The sequence below is a fragment of the Strix aluco genome, chromosome 3, assembly GCF_031877795.1.
Source record: "Strix aluco isolate bStrAlu1 chromosome 3, bStrAlu1.hap1, whole genome shotgun sequence".
Classification (NCBI taxonomy): Eukaryota; Metazoa; Chordata; class Aves; order Strigiformes; family Strigidae; genus Strix; species Strix aluco.
In genome coordinates, this window is record NC_133933.1 from 40,859,984 (window position 1) to 40,876,890 (window position 16,907).

The window sequence follows — 16,907 nt, forward strand, 5'->3', positions numbered from 1 at the left end:
TTCAGTAGAAGCCTTTCTTGTTTTAGAGATGATATTACCTTTGCCGTGAAGTAGAAGAGAAAACTGTCATATAGAAATAGGTCCATGTTCCTGGGCATTCTACTTGAATGCACGGTTATGAGAAAATATCACATGGATAAAATAAAGCTCTCTTTTATATGAATCATTTCTGCTTCTGGAGCTGAAAAATACAGCATTTCACTTTACTGAATTCAAAGTATAAACTTACATCATTACAATTACTTTCAGACAGTTTCTCAAAGGAACTGGACAAGCATATTTTCTTCACTATCAAAAGTGCTTATTTTCTGTGCTCTTAGTCTATTTAAAAATGGAATGATCTCCTGAATTTTGGACAATACAATATGTTACCATCTTCCCAGTTTAAGAGATTTTTATCTTTAAGGTCAAACTCCAAAGGTGGTAGAAATAATTTGAAATGTTCACTTTAGCTTCAGGACATTTTGTGGTGGGCTGCAAAGTAACTGTGGTTTTAAGACATCTTCTGCAACAAAAAATAAATTACTGTCTAAAAGACAACTGTTTGGGTTTCTTTTTCAATTGTTTGATAATACACAGTTCTGGTGAAAGCAGCAGTGTTTTGGTCCAAGGATTACAGCTACTATAAATTTCACTGATGTAATTTTTCTCTCCCAAAAGCTGTTTGTTGATTAAAGCTGCTTCTTGGTTAGTAGGTAATTGGTAAGGTTTTTAGTCATCTTTCAAGCTTCTACATCCTTGACATGTTTTAAAAGGAAGACAATCTTGAACTTTTTTAACGACCCAAACTTTTCAGAAGATAGTAACGGGAAAAGAAAGGTGAACCCAGAGCTAGAAGATATGCGTCTATGAAAGAAAAATAATGATGAAGTTGACGAAGACAGTTCGTTATCCATTACACAAAGTGTGAATGGTTGGTTTCTTGTTCATTTCTTTGATGGGGAAATATTAATAAACTAGAGAGAGCAGTGTCTTCCAACCTACTGTGTAAGTGAATGAATCCAATAGATATTCTATAGAATGATCTGATATCTTTACAAAGCACTCAGGGACAGAGGAGAGCAAGCAGTACAGAACATTTTTATGTGGTCAATATCAGCACCTCAAGTGCCTGGTTTAGGGTTTGAATTTTGGGTTTTCTTGTTTTCTTGAGGGTTTTTTGAAGTGCTAAACAGACTGTGGTGCGCACAGTAGGGATGATTCAGTCTGACGTTTGAGGAAGTTCAGTGTGTTACTAAAAATGTTATGCAGACCACATAAATCTCATCACACAAGTTTTATGTCTATTTTCTTTCCTGTTTTTTATTATTTAGGCAGAAGAAATGCGTCCAGGATATTCCAAATGCAATTATGTGTATTTGGCAAAGGTAACCAGGTTCTTTTAAAAATAATGATTTGTAGACTCTGGTATTCTTACAGTGGTCTGATTGGAAACAAAATGTTTTTTCTTCTCAGTGCTATAAAGATCTTGGCCAGAAAAACAATGCACTGAAGTACTGTGATTCTGCACTGTCAATTCTCTCAGTTACTAATGAGGTGGGTATTGAGAGTGATAACTTGTTCTCCTGTGACCACTGTCTTGTCTTTGGCACCCATTATTACACTGTCAGTAAAAACATAATGTTTCACTTTTTCCTTTGAATACGGAACCTTCCTTTTTCCTCCATTCTAGGTTGGCTCATTACAGTTGTCTGTATCAACAGCTTTAAAAAAATCTTTGTTTGGGAACTGTCAGGGACTTGTCTGTGTCAGATGCTGTCAGAAATTGAATTGCACTCTTTGTAATTCAACCCATTTCATTAGACTATCTTAAGCATAAGCATTTGAGTGTGTCACTCAAGCTGTGCTGAAATTTTGCCCCAGACTTTTTCTCAGTTGAAAGCATTCTAGATTTTTGTCCCACAGTCTCTATCTCTGCTCCTGAAAGCCTCTGGTGTGTGATTCTTGTCAAGGCCTCCAGGACAGTGTTAGCTATAGCAGAGGTAGATGAGTTATTCAAGATTGCCTTTGTCTTCAACCACAGTGCAGTTAAGGAGGCACAGTTCTTCCAGTTACGTCTGCTGGAACATAGTTTATTTTAAGAGATTAATAGATTCCTTTTAGGCCCTTTAGAGTATTTTTAGTATGTGGATGCAGAATTTCTACAGATATTTGAGAGATTTTAAGTAATTTAATTTCTCAAGTATAAACCAAGTCATGGCAAGAAGGTTCACTCTGATCTCATGTAGAAGCAAGTTCCATAATTACCGACCTATGACTGGAAACATCTTACCATCCTAGAGCATGACAAGTTCAAACCTGGGCTTTGTCAGCCTAAGGGACCCCCTTTGAGCACAGCAGATGTGGTAGGGAGAGAGAGAGGTGATTCCAGAGACGAATTGGCCCTATCCCATTTAATTCTTTGAAGTTAAGGAAAAAGACCACTAAATAGCTCTGTAACTTGATTGACAATAAATGCTGTGTGTGGAGCACTAACATGTTTATGTCAAGTGTTCCTGCTGGGAAGAAAGACCACTGCATGCCTCACCAGCAGCTGCTCCTGGGTGGCCTTTATTTTTGGCCCAAGTAATAGTATGTACCAGTCATAAATTAAGCAGTCGTTGCTTAAGTTCAGTGTTTCTTTAGATATGTATTGATACAGATATGACATTAATAATCTCTTCACTCTGCTTTATTCTTTACTTACTGTTGAAATGTACCTTCAGTTTGCCTATTACAGAACATAAGAAAGACTGCTGTAAATTATCTGGTTTTTGATACCCTACGTCTTTGCATAAAAAGTAGGACCAGTGCTGTAAAGGAGAGAGCATACAACTGAAATTGCTTGAACTCAGCCCATTTTGTATATATCTGCACTGACTGTGCTGGTGAATTTTTTGTTTTTCCTGTATTCAACTTACTACAGACCATCTAATCTTGCAATGAACTCTGAAGCTATCTAGTAAAATTGCAAACAAACATATGTCATAGAAACTTCTGGTGGGCAGAAGACTGCCTGTGTTTAGTAAACTGGAAGTCATTCAACATATTCATAAAGACTCCTTGAAAAAGTATAGAGATAGCATAAATTGGGATTCATCTTTGATAACAATAGCTGGATAAAATTTTGGTGACCAAAGGTAATTGCTGAGACTCCCCCTACACTCAGTGGAGAGAGATGCATCCAGGTGCCCCATCCTGCCTCTCTCTGTCCCCTGATAGCAGAGAGAGACTAGATGCGAAGATATGTGTAAGATGTCTTCCTGAGACACCCAACTCCTAGACTGTGCATCTAATGAGAGGTGAATCCTGCCTTTAAAGTCCAGTGTCATCACCCTAAATGTGAGCTGGAATTCAGTGCATCCTGGGCTGCTGGGAGGGGCTTAGTCCCTGGTAAAAGGAACGCCCATCACATTTCTGAAGTACCGGCAGACCTGAGAAGGAGGGGGAACCCTGAAGTGAGAGCAGGAATTTGGGAACAATCCGAGTAGGGTGGCAAGCAGGATGGTGATGAGAATAAGAATGACACTGGTTTGTGAACAGAAGAGCGAGTGGCAAATGGGCCCCAAAAATCTTCTGTCCATCTGAAGAGGACAAGATTATTTGTCCTCTTCTGTTTTGACTATTTCCGCAGATATCACATATCTGTCTGCTTTGTCTTGTTTACCTGTGATGTGTTTTGAGTTAAGTTTAGAAAAAGAAGTCCAGAAAAATATGGCATTGGGGAAATAGTGTATAATTAAATTTAAAAAAAAAAAAAAAGAGAGAGCAGTCAGCACAAGGTAAAACCAAGTGCATGCTGAAAGGAATTACTATAAAATGAAGATCTGGAACACAAACTCTGCTGATGCTGTTACCTCAAGTCCCATCTGAATTAGAATGTTACGTGTTGTTTTGGTTATTGTGTTAGAGAAAGACTGTTACTGATTTTGCGGGGAGACATGTTGGAACTGAAGTGGTTCAGGGCTTGGAGCTGTACATAGGAATAACATTTAGTCAGGTTAGTTTAAGGGAGGGAAGAAGTTGTAATAAGACTAAAGAGACGTTGGGGAGACAGTAATAAACGGATGCTGATAAAGTGCCTGAATTGACTACAGCCGTGTAAAAGATGGGTTTCATGGTCTGAAAAAGAAAATGCAGGTCAGCAGCAGTCTGAGGATTTCTTTCAGTTTGCCACAGCACAGGATCTCAGGGTTTTCAGCAGCGTATGTTGTCACAGTCATGCGCAACCCATCATTCCCAAGTGTAATCATAGTTTCTCATGTGAGTTTTCTCTCTTCCTTCAGGCAGGGGAATTCCTTTATTGTTTTGAAATGTTGGCTTCTACCAAGAAACATGTATATGTACAAAGGCATAAAATCAGAGCAGACTGAGAGACAAAGCTGCTGGAAAAGTGCCACATTAAGGAAATGTATAGTATTTCATGATACAAATCATTCTGCAGCATAAGTATGAAAAATAATAGCAGACAGTGGTTTGCTTTTTATTGCTTCTGAGCATCCACAGTTTCCAGTGACTTCAGTGGGAACCAGAGGTGCTCAGCATCAGAAAAATAGCCCATATCTCATTTTAACCCTCAGATCAAATTCTCAGCTGGTCTAACTCAGGGCACTTTTTTGACACTTTGTCTAGGATTTATTTCATGTAACATTTCAAGTTAAGTGAGATGATTTTTGTCTTGAATGTTGTATCACATCCAAATATCCCTTCTGTGCATCTGTTCTACCACTTACAGAATATGTTTTTAATTCAAGGCGTAGAGGGGCTTCCAAACAGAGGGAATTCTTGTTAAAGAAAAAAAAAATAATCAGATGGCTAGTTTCAACCCTATTATGAACCTAAAAAAGGATACCAAAGAAATCATAAAAGAGAGAAGTTCTGATCGAATGAATCCTGTAAGTCCTTAATACCAGTGTTTAAAAATAGTTCGACACATTTTTAACTAATCAGTCTATGCATTTTTTTTATTTTAAAAGGAAATACAGGAGATTTGGTGCAAATTACATCTGGAAAAAGAAACTGATGTTACAGTACTACTTTAGAGACCTTTATCCTCTCTACTCTAAACAAAAACCTCCAATGAATCAAATGGTCCTTCCTTGGCCATAAATACTGTCATACTGTAGAGCGGTACTTCACTGCTGGAGGTGCATGGGACATTAAATTGTCCTGCTTTTCTCTGGTTGCTGTCCAGGTGGATAACCTCAGGGTCCTGGGAAACGTTCACCCCTTCAGTAAAAGAGATCCTAATGTTCAGGACTGCTGTGAGTTATTGTGAAGTGCATAACAGCTGCTCTGTTTATCTAGTAGATGTTACATTACCCTTACTGAGACTCATTACTTTGTAGTGTGCTCAAAGCTTTGGTGAGTGTGACTACATGAAGGGCTGTTGGAACCAGATGTGGACTACTGTGATGGAAAAAAATGACTTTTTTAAATTTCAGGAGAAAAATTAAATTTAAATTTGAAAACATGAGCATTTGTCTTGTGTATAGAAAGACAAATGGGGGGAGTGTGCTTGATTAAATACATAGTGCTTGGCATGTAAGGGGAATAAGACTCTAACTTCTTGTTTATAAACAAAGATTGTTGAGTGTTTTCAAAGATGGAACTTGTAGAAAATTAAAGTCTCAATGCAGGATTATAAAGTGTAATAGTAAAGAAATTATTTTTTCCTGTATCTGGAGGTAAGCGTGGGTGTGAAAGTGAACTCTGTGTAGGACCAGTAAGCTCACCACAAAGGGATTAACAGTCTAGCAGAGAAAGAGACTAAAATTTCACAGTTCTGGTTTCTATGACGTTTTTTGAAAATTAATCTAAAAAGCGGCAAGTTACATTACAGAAAATATAGTCTTGGAAGAGCTGAAGACAGCAAAGCAGGAAGAGTGCAAAGCAAATCTATTTGCACTGAGAGTTGCCAGAAGTCTTACTTAAAATGCAGATAAAAGCTTCCCTGAAGCTGAGAATGTATTTCACAAAAATTATTGGTGATTTAAAAAAAAAAAATAATCTTGATTTCAAAACACTCCCTCCTTCCCAGCAATTACAAATGAAAGCAATTCAAAGTTGAAATTAACAAGTGAGAGAGATTTAGATATTACAGAAATTTATCATTATGGCATTCACTTCTTATGGGTGTAGAATAGCAGGAAGCAGAGACTTGTTAAAGACTCTGCCTTCGGCCTCAGTGACATTTGAAACTAGAAAAGCCCATGTGGAGGAGGAGGTAAATGTAATAATGGACAGGAACAATGGCTGAATGTTTACACAAGAATGCAGCTGCTGAGGAAAAATCATGCCCGTAAGATTTTCTTACATTTTTTCACATCACCATAATTGATCTCTTTGGTCATTAATTTACATTTTTAATATTGTCTTTAAGGAAGAGGGTGGGAGTTATGGAGGGATGGAAGAGAAGGCAGAGTATAAACTTCAGCACCCATCAGTTGTCCCTGTTAGAACAGACCATTTGTATATCTTGAATTTTCCGCAATAGATTTTTCAAGAAATGCCTACTCTGGCCACCATAGATTGGTCATATGTATCAGACTTTGCTGTCATATTTCCAGCAGATCTCACTTGAAGCTGCTGTGGTAATCTGTCCTTTTAAGTAAGATTTTTGAGGAGAAAAAAGTAATTTGCTGTTAAAGTAAAGGGTACAAATTATGACTTGTTTGTGAAAAAGCTACCTATTGAAACTATGTGAATAGTTTGGGTTAACCTTATAAAAAATGTTTTTGTTTTCTCACCAAACAGAACATTTTCTTTTCTCAACACCATCAGCTCAATACAAAATGTCATTGTTTTCAGAGGATATTCATTCCTTTAGATTTTATGCACATTTGTTCTCCAAATGCCAAGCAAAAGTCCATGGTGTTTCAATTACAAAATAATGGAAGTATTCAGATTTGTGTTCAGTTTGAATTCTAGGCTATTGTTTTCCTGCTAATACTGTTTGTGGCATTGAACAAGAATTTCCTAATAGCTACCACCAACCCAAAATTAAAGTATTTTTTGAATATACATTAAAAACCCCTTAATTAGTGATTCTGTTTACACTGAGTATGAGTGCTTCAAGCTCAGGGAATGGGCCTTTTAAAAACTCATTATAAAGAGATCAGATTTCAAACTGTAAAATGCTGGGGAAAATGAGACATTTGTAAAAGGGCTTCTAAAAGAATTTGGGACCTCCTATATTTTACATTATTTTGCACTTCAGTGAATACAGTCTATTTTTTTTCTATCTTAGTGATCAGACTGATTTGCCGTCTGCATGTTTTTGAAGTTCTTGCCAAACGGTCTGTTTGCATTGTCTGCTTATTCTTTCTCCCCCTCCAAAGTGATTCCAAAAAATGATGAAGACATTTTTTTATAGTGTAGTAGTTTCATACATGAAGTCTAGCCTGATAAATACCGAGCTTAATGATTAAATTGACTAGTTTATCACAAAGTATTCATTTTAACATCCTATCAAAGGTAACACAGTTTTAGCATAATTCTTAGTGTAGCAAGATGGATCAACAGATGATTCCTCAAAGCATGGAATGTGTCCCTGCTGGCATGGTGACGGTGCAGGGGCAGAGTGGGAGAAGTATTCACAGGGGTGGCGGTGCCCTGCAGGATGAAGAGGTTCGTAACTGGTTTCACATTTTTATAGAGTGGCCAGGGGAAGTCAAGCTTGCAGGAATTTGAAATACATTGTCTCAGAGTCAATATACAGGGTGAAAGAAAGCCTCAACAGGGATCTTTCTGAAGAGGCTGTAACTGGGTGTGATCATGTTCAAGTCATTTCAGCAATGACTGCACAGAAAGAAGGGCTGTAGGTGCCATCGTGGTCAGGGCAGCAGCTGCACAGAAAGAGAGGAATGCCTTGAACACCAAAAGCTCTATGTTGTGTATAATAGTAAAAGGTGAAACTTAATCTTTTAAATTAGAAAAGAACTTGTGGATAAAAATTTTACATGACTATTAATTATTATAAATTGAATTCTGCCATTTTGTAATTTTTCAACAGCACTCCTTGAACTAGATGAACTGTTTATTCAGTCTTCTGTGTGTGAAAGGGTGTTTTTTCCCTCTACTTGAAGTACAATCAGAAAATGTGGAATTATTGTCAGCTGCATATTTTAAAGCTGTGCTTGCCTTGATCCTAAAAGCCTTGAGAAATCATGGTTCATCCCCAGAGGAAGGTACTAAAAATATGAAAGAACATAAAATGCCGTAACTTGTGACATACAGGAGTTATATAGAAGGTTGCAAGTGGATGATTGCATTGGTTTATTGAAATATCTAAGGGGAAAAACATCATTATGCAATTGTATGCAAATTAACACCTACTACAGTCACACCATCTGTGAGAGTCTATCATGAAACTGGGAAGGGATAGTATATAGCTTTATATGATTTGTATTGTCCACAAGAGCTATTACTTTTTAATTAACGCTCCTTGTGCATGTTTGGGAGCCTCTTCTGTTACAATCCAGGATTTCTCCTGGAGCTGTGAAGGAATGATACAGCTGGACCCAAAAGCAGGAGTGGCTCTAAGCACCTCATTGCTGTTGCTGCGTATCAGAGTACAGCTTTGGACCACCCTTGCAGCCCAGCTCATTTAGCATACCACACAGCCCCGCTGACTTCAGTGAAACTCTACAGGATGCATGTCAGCTTGGGATTTGGCAGTGGTTGAACACAATTATGTTACAGTTGGCTGGTGTAACCATTTTGGTTGTGGTCATGGGGGTGTATCATTCTCTGTTGACAGTTGGGACTTTGTCAACAAGTGCACACATGTGCAGTGCCTGAGTTGAGTGTGTTTAGGGCATAAGGAAATAATTAGCAGAGAAGGAAGGAAAAATCATTATCTTTCCATCTCTGCTTTAATTGACATTTAATTTTTACATGCACATTTATATGTGTATGTCTGTGTGTATATATATTTATCAGTAAAATTTTTCAGCAGAAATTCACTGTCAAAATGTAGACTACCTCCACTTAAGCCAACATACTGTTTTTCCCACCAGTTCTCTCTTCCATCTTGCTCTTGTTTTCAACTCCCTCTCTTCCTTGTTCAGTCCCTGGCCTCCCAGGTCTTTTTTTCCTGTGCATATCCCCTATGGAGGATGAAACATAAAAGAAAAGCAACTAAATAGGAAGAGGGAAAATATGGTCACTGACCCTGTAATTTTAATCCCTTTTGTGTAGCAGTTTGCGGAACATTTTGAACTCATATTCAACTCTGAAAATGATATGAGAAGTGTTTAATAAATGTAAGCCTTGACAGTAGAAAGTCAAGGTTGAAAATGGCTGTGTATTCAGTCAGCACTGAACTAAGCCTCAGGGTGAACAAATGGGACTGACACAAATATATCGCATTCCTCCTATGACTTGCACCTCTTCCTCTCCCTGCTGCCTTCTAAAGGGAGATCAAAGTCAGCCCGTCTTAAAAAACAAAACAAACCGAAAAAGCCGACCTTATTGTTCATTTTTAGAAAGCCACAGAAATCAATGAGGAAGAGAGCTGGCCAAATACAGGATTTATGGCTTTGTCTTCCATTAACAGTCAAGCCTTGATCATTAATGAAGTTTTCATCCTTAAAACTGGAGAGTGGTATGCTGAACAGAGTTGTGGCTTCTCTCCTTTTAGCGTGACACACCTCTTGGTCTGGAAGGACTCTGTCCAAAGTGACATAATAGTTCCCTTCACTGACCATTCTCAGCTTTGTTTTTAATGCCATTACTGATTTTTTTCAGTGCTTTTGCCATCTGAGTTCTTATTATTGACTGGAAGCTGCTGGATCAATTAACGCAGCCTGTTAAGTAGTTTGCAGCAATAATAATTCCTGCTTTTACTAACGTAGTCTTGTATATAACTGGCAACCCGTGTTTGCAGTTTCTTCTCCAGCTAGTTCTTAGAACAATCATGGGTTTGTTTCATTCTTTTTTCTAAGCCCAAAGAAAGATTCAGAGAAGATTGCGCAATATTTTTGGGACCTTTGCAACTCGTTAAAACTCATTGCCCAATATAATCCTTTGATTCTAAGGAGAAAGACAGTTATACAAAGTTGTTTGGAGATGTATTTTTAAAATGCTGTATCCTGCAAAGTGAATAAAGAGTCCCATCAACCCATGGAATGCTGAATACCATTCAGATGTGAAAAAACCTGCATCTTTATCATTTTTGGCTTAGAAAAGTTTGAAAAGAGTAGGACCAGATACAGCAAAACCTCTTCCATTTTCTTAATAGCATGGGACAATACCTGGCTTTTTACGTTTTTGTTTAATGGAGTTTAGAATCATTTTCACAAGTTGACCACAAGCAGTACAGAAAAAAGTGTATTTCCCCTGAATTAATCAATATATTGATACAAATTCTGAGTTTTCCAATTTTTATTGAAAGCCACAGGCTGGTGCTCCAGGCAGCCTGTAGTGACGTGGAGTTTAAGGAGTGCTGAATTCAGTATGACATTTCCTTCTGTTAGAGTATTTTGGCAAGAGCTTACTGGCTTTGCAGCGTGTGCCTTTTAAGGCCTCTGATAAATGATTAGGCAGATAGTTTAGCCTATTGTTGCCAATGGGAGCAAAGCAGCGTCTCCAAGAGAATTGTCCAGCTAATGTATTAATGCCTTAATCCAGACCAATAATATAATGTAGTTTGACATATCTGGCATATGGTTTCTATCATCTCAATATTCTTCTCTATTCCTCCATGACATTATAGACAACTAACCAAAATAAAGAGAAGCAGGAATTTCTTCACCCATAAAATGTATTTTAAAATGTCCTGTGTTTTGTTCCAGCTCTTTGGTTGATTGGATAATGAAGTGATCCAGAAATTCAGTGATTACTTCACTGTCTGTCTACATTATTTTCTTTCAGAATTGCCTATGGTGTTATCTGGGAAAGAAATACTGCTCTCTGTCATTAGGAATTCTTGCACAAAATTTGTGATGTGCTGGTGCTTTTCACTTGCAGTGCTCAGTACACATGGGTGCATTGTATCGGGTGTTTGGACCCTTACCAGCCTGCAGGTATGAGGTCCTGACTTCTTAGAAATGTGGTTCTAAACCAAGGTGCATTTTGCAAGCTAGAAGTTTTGCAGTGGCAAGTACAGCAAGTGAATTATATCCAGGAGACATTTCAAAAATAAGTAGAATAATGGAGTTTTTGTACTGTGGTTACATGTTCATATGCGTGTACCCCTTTCCAAACAGATGATACATGGAATAGCCAAAACATATGTCACCGGTTACCTGTGAAAGAGTCTGTGGGCTGGGTTTGGTTTAAAGCCCCATGCAAACTGTGTGCTTACACATTGGCCTAAAAGGAGCCTTTCCCTTCTGTCCTAGGAGGTATAATATAGTGTTGGCTCCGAGCATAGCAGAATTACTTGCCTCTTGCTCCCCCATTGGCTCCACTCTGCTCTGAGCCCAGTAGCATAGGCAGAGCCCACCAACACCAGTATGGAAGATACCAAGGGTGTAGTCAGTCCATGGTGGTTATTGCAGGTAGGTATGGCTGTATGCACTGAAACCACAATCTAACCTGTGTCATTAATTACATTTCCCAGTGCTTTCATGTTAATTGCATAATAAATCATTAGCAAACATCACGGAAATCTCTTTAGAAAAACTGCACACAGTCAGGTTGCAAGATTATGTAAAGTATAAGGCGAGGCAGTACTTTGTGCAAAGTACACCAATAAAACTTATGGCCTAAACTGAAAGGCTTACTGGTCTGCTGAGAAGGCTATTTGTGGCTAACATTTTAAGTGCTTTAACAGAGCTGTAAAGGGAGGGCTGCCATCTGGCTCTTGTTTTCACTTCAAACTTTATTTTTGCATTCACTGATAAATTAGCTTACTATGCAGTCTTTACATTCTGTGGCTGTTGCAGTTGTGTGTTATGTCTGTTGTTAGTAAAGAAATGTGGATAGGCACGTATTAGTCAAATGAAGGGATTTATCCTATCTAACTTGATGCATGATTGTCTGTGTCTTTCAGGATAAAGAGGCCCAGAAAGATCTAGAGGCTTTACTTCTCACGCTGAAGCTGTGATACTACGCACTTTTTAACTCTTCATACTGTGATAAAATCTCAAAACTAAAGTGAGAATCTATAGTGACTGGGAACTGCGGGTGAATTCCAGCTAAGTCAATGGGAAAACTGTCCTTGATTTTGGTTGGCTTGGATCATGGCCTTTAAGCATCTGGCAATTATGATATGAAAATGATGCATTCATTTTTGATTATTTATAATCTTATAATGAAGTTTAATTTTAGATTGCTGACACTGTGAGTCTGATTCTCTGAACATGAAGTCCACTGCTGGCAATGGACATACTGGGGGTTAGAATGCAAAATGCATAAATCTCACTCTTTGAAAGACTAATCAACTAGTATGTGATGCCAGCACAGAACTGTGTGTAGCAAAAACAAACAAAAAAATATTTCTATAGTAAATTATATTTGTATCAACTAACTTACACAGATGTGTACAGAATAAAATCATGAATGTTTATGTTTACACATTTCTCTATTCTTATAAAGTTAGAATCTTGTTGAGGTTACAGAAAAAGCTGTTGCCTCTAGAAAGCTCTTTTTACTTTAAACCTACTGTTGGTTTTACATGGACATGTGAAAACTTTATAAATTAAATACTAAAATTATATTTTATTTGTAACATCAGGTACAATATTAAAAATCAGACCAGTGAATTAAGTATTTTTGATTAATCTATTACGGCTGTGGTGTTTAATGGATTTGTTACAGGGCCTCCATTAAGCTTGTGAATCCTGGCTCTTTCTCTCTGAACAGTTGCCTAGCATGGTGGCATCAGTGTGTCTTCGAAGAACCTAGTTCAGCATGTGACCATCACCAACCTTTTATATCATCTATAGAATATAACCTGTACATAAAAATAGACTAATTAAAGACCTACTGCTTCTGTCTGAGTGTGTAGGACAGCAATGTTTTCAGTAAAATAGGACAGGTAGGGAAAGAATTTTGTTCACCAACAGACTGATCCAGAATTCACCAAAGTCTGTAGAAGAATAAAGGCCAGTTTTCATTGGCTTTTAATTCAGGATCTTAACCTAGACACAGGGACATCTGGAAGAAGTAAGCATTTCTGTTAAAGGAAATACAATTGGGTAAGGACAGCTACATGTTCCCTTGACCTATTTGATGCGTAAGGTAAGGTGGACCAGTTTATGGCTAAGACAAGGAGGACTCGTATGACACCAATATATCGAACTAACAATTGGGGCTTTAATTTTGGACAGATGGGGAACAGTGAAATTAGCAAGTAGGAACCACAGTCGCTGCAACAAAGATCTAAAAATTGGGCAGATGAGAAAGAGTAAGTATGCTTATGACTGAGGCATCTCTTAGTGAAAGTGAGCTTTAACTATTAACAACAGAAGGCAGTAGATGCAGGTGGCCTGGAAGAAGACAAATGTGTAGAGTTACATTTGAATTTAGCCTGATGCCATGACTCCTCATACAGTACAGAGATTTCTTTCCATAAAGTAGGGTGGTCCATTTTTTCAAACATTTTCTTTAAAAATATGTTTTCAGACATGCAAGCGTTACCAAGAGATATCTCTGAACGAAATCTGAAAGTTCAGAACTGGTTCTGAGTTCTTGCTGTTATCTTCATGGTTTTCATTATCCTGAAGACCTTCACAAATTGAAATACACATTTTAGTTGTTTTTAATGTTCGTTCTGATGGAAAACATTTCTGTACCTCTTTTTCAATTCCAGAGTTCTCTTATTTTCATACACAATTTCAGAGAAAAGAGGAAATACCATATCAGATAAATCCTATCAGATAATGCCTTCTGTGACAGAATAGTTGACTTGTGAACAGAGAAGCTGCAAAAGTGACACATCTTGATTTTGGTAAGGGGCTTTTGGTAAAAACTGCTTTAGACATTTTTATAGCCAGTATAGGAAGCATAGTTTAAATGGATCTACAAGAGTGATTTGTACTTGAGGTTGTTTGCAATTCACTGTTGCCTAGGGGGATGCAATAAGGAGGCCTTTACTTTGATCAATTTTATGATACTTGATATACTTTATAAAATAGATTGGATTATGCAATAGATATGTCATTTACAAGCAATTATTGCTGACAAAGGTTGAAAGTGTATTGAAGTAAATAGATCAGAACAAGAAGTTATTTAAATTAATTGCTGAAATTGGGTGGCATAAGTAGGATTTACTTCATTAAGGGCAAATAGAAAGTATTGAATTGAAATAAACAACAAATAGAGGATGGAGGAGACCTGTCTAGTTGTGGTAATTCTGTTGGAAAGGATGTGCAGATTCCAGTGAGTGGCAAGCTAATCATGGGTCAATAGAGTCATGTTATTGTGAAAAAGCAAATTTCATATTAGACTGAATAAATAGGCATTCCCCATTAAATTCACATGAAGTAACCTTTTATTCTAATTAGGCCTAATAATGACTAATGAGGTCTGAGCTGGAATAATATATCTGGTTTCAGGCACCACACTTCAGGGAGGTTGGGGGCTAATTGGAAAGAGTCCAGTGGAGAGAGACAAGAAAGATGAGAGTGCTAGACACACATTTTGTGTGTAAAAATTGAAAGAATTTAGTTTGTTTAGTCTGCAGGAGCAATGACTAAAGGAGTATTCATACTTGTAAAAAGCTATTGCAGAGAAGACAGTAAAAACCCAAACCTTGTTCTCCAAATCCCCTGTTCCTAGGATGAGAAGTAATTGCCCACCTTCAGATTAGGCATTAGGAGAAAATATTCCTGATGGTAACTTTGCAAAGCCCTGCAGTACATTTCCTGAGAACATTATAAAATCATATACACAAGTTTTAAAGTTCAACAAAGAATACTTTAAACATTGGCAATGTTTAAGGCACAGTTCATCCTCTCGCAGAGGTTGGACTAGATGACAAGTTCTTAAGATCCCTCCTGGCCTTGCTGTTCCTGGGGAGTGCACAACTCCAGCCCCGTACGAGCTGTGGGCACTCCTGCTGGGTTTCTGCAGTCCGTGGGATTGTGTCTGCACACACTGGCTCTGCATTTGGGCCCTGACTACCTAATGAATTTGTACTGTGAAATGTTTGTCAGCATGTTTCAGGACTTGAATTTAAAGATGTGTATCATGGCTGTCCTCAACTGTTTATTTATCACACCTGTGGTTTTAATCCACATGATTACATTTTTTAATGACATTTCTGATTTTATAAATGAAATGACTGATCTTTCTTTTCAAACTTCTGAATAAAGCCCATTCTTCTGTTTTAATTTTTGGTCCTTACTAGTCTATGTGTAGAATCACAAAATAACATCTTGGAGAGAAAAAGCTGGTTTTAATGATTCATTCTAAGTTCTTTTATAGTTTGCAGAAATATTCCTCACATGGATGAGAAACTGCTGTTTCATACAGCTAAGATATTTTGTGGTTTTAAATGTTTTGCTAGTTAGCGTACATGAGCATTCTCAACTTTTTTGTGTTTCCGCTTTCCTAATCTGAGACCTTTTAAAATTGAAGCACGTTCCCTAAATTGGTCTCTAATGGCTCCTTGGAATAAGGCTTTTGCATTTAGTTCTAGGCCTAGGCTATCTGTTCTCTGTGTCGTATCAGCTGGTGAAACAGCAAGCGCAGTTCCAGAGGGCCATATGTTTTCTTTTTTGTTTAAAATATCCACAAGCAGACATTCACTTCCGTAGTTTTGTCTCCGTGGAGGAGTTAGAAGTTAACTGTATTAACCCCTGCGGGTCTCTTAAGCCGTACGGAGCAGATGGGGCTGTAGGCTGCCTGAAGCCACAGTACTTTGGCCATGTTGCCCACTACCTCCCTCTGCTCGTCCACTGTGGCATCTCTTGTTTGGTCTCTGTTCCAGTATATACACTGTAAATTCTCTCGGGTAATTTGTCTCTTCAATGTTTGCAAAAGGTGAGTTCAGGGGGCCTTGATCTGGTACTAAGATTCTTGTGCTTCATTACAGTTGAAATTACTAGTTCTGCCTTCCTGGATAATTGAGATAACTTTATTTCTTGTGGTGAAGCTAAGGGCTCTCTCAGTTGGATCCTGATCCCTTTGGGATTATCCCCCTGCAACAACAGGTAACCACAAAATAAGTTATATATTTTTTGTAGCAATTGGCCACTGACACATTGTGGAAACAGTTACAGTGATACACTCTCATACTACTTTGTTTAAATTACTGTCTTTCCTTTTGCAGAGTCTTAGAGCGATTTACTCAATTTTTATGTAGTAATACAATACACTGACTTCTGGAATGAATTAGAAAGCTGTCCAACAGTGGTGAGTAGGTGACGATTTAGAAAGGAAAGTGACAATCCCTGTGTCCAATTAAATAAAAAAAAACCCAACCAACAACTAAATCCATGCCTGCAACCCCGTTATTATAGTAGTAAAAGCCTGAACTAAAAAACCCAAACAAACAACAACAACAAAAAACCAACAGCAAAACAATGAAGAAGTGGCTACCAGAGATCTAGCCATGTTCAACCCAAACACATCGGCTTACCTAGATCTACTTATCTTCAGCCATCATTACCTGAACAACTTCCACCTGAAGTACCTAGAACTGTAGGGAGGTACTGTGGATTTGAGAAAGGTCCATGGGCTTTCTGGAATTTTTCTGGACACCCTGGAGGGTAGTTCTGTGGTGTTTTCTTTTAGTGGGCACACAATAGTCATGATGGATGCATTGCACGTACTCCAAATCAGAAAATCCTGCAGTAATGTTACAATTTAAATTGTATTGCAGCATTCATCCAATGCAAACTCAAGAAGGAGTAACTCTGACTGAAGGGCCAACATTATTGTTTGGGGTTTTTTTGTTCTGTGTATAAGGTTATATGCTTATTTTCCAGCGTTTTTCCTTCTTACAGACTCTTCTTCTCCCTGGAGAAGAAATAAAT

At 37.9% G+C, this 16,907-nt stretch overlaps 1 protein-coding gene across 3 annotated transcripts in view; it reads left to right on the plus strand.

The window, feature by feature from the left end:
* RMDN2 (regulator of microtubule dynamics 2) overlaps positions 1-15,260 on the plus strand; it is a 53,652-nt gene extending 38,392 nt beyond the window's left edge. For 2 of the 3 annotated variants that reach the window (XM_074818256.1, XM_074818257.1), the window contains exons 9-11: positions 1,314-1,367; positions 1,456-1,536; positions 11,978-12,499. In XM_074818256.1, coding sequence (XP_074674357.1) covers positions 1,314-1,367; positions 1,456-1,536; positions 11,978-12,031 — 189 coding nt within the window. In that variant the 3' untranslated portion in view covers positions 12,032-12,499. Of the gene's footprint in view, positions 1-1,313; positions 1,368-1,455; positions 1,537-11,324; positions 11,484-11,977 lie in introns of all 3 variants that reach the window. The other variant, XR_012622462.1, reaches the window with a different exon arrangement.
* Positions 15,261-16,907: the final 1,647 nt, after the last annotated feature.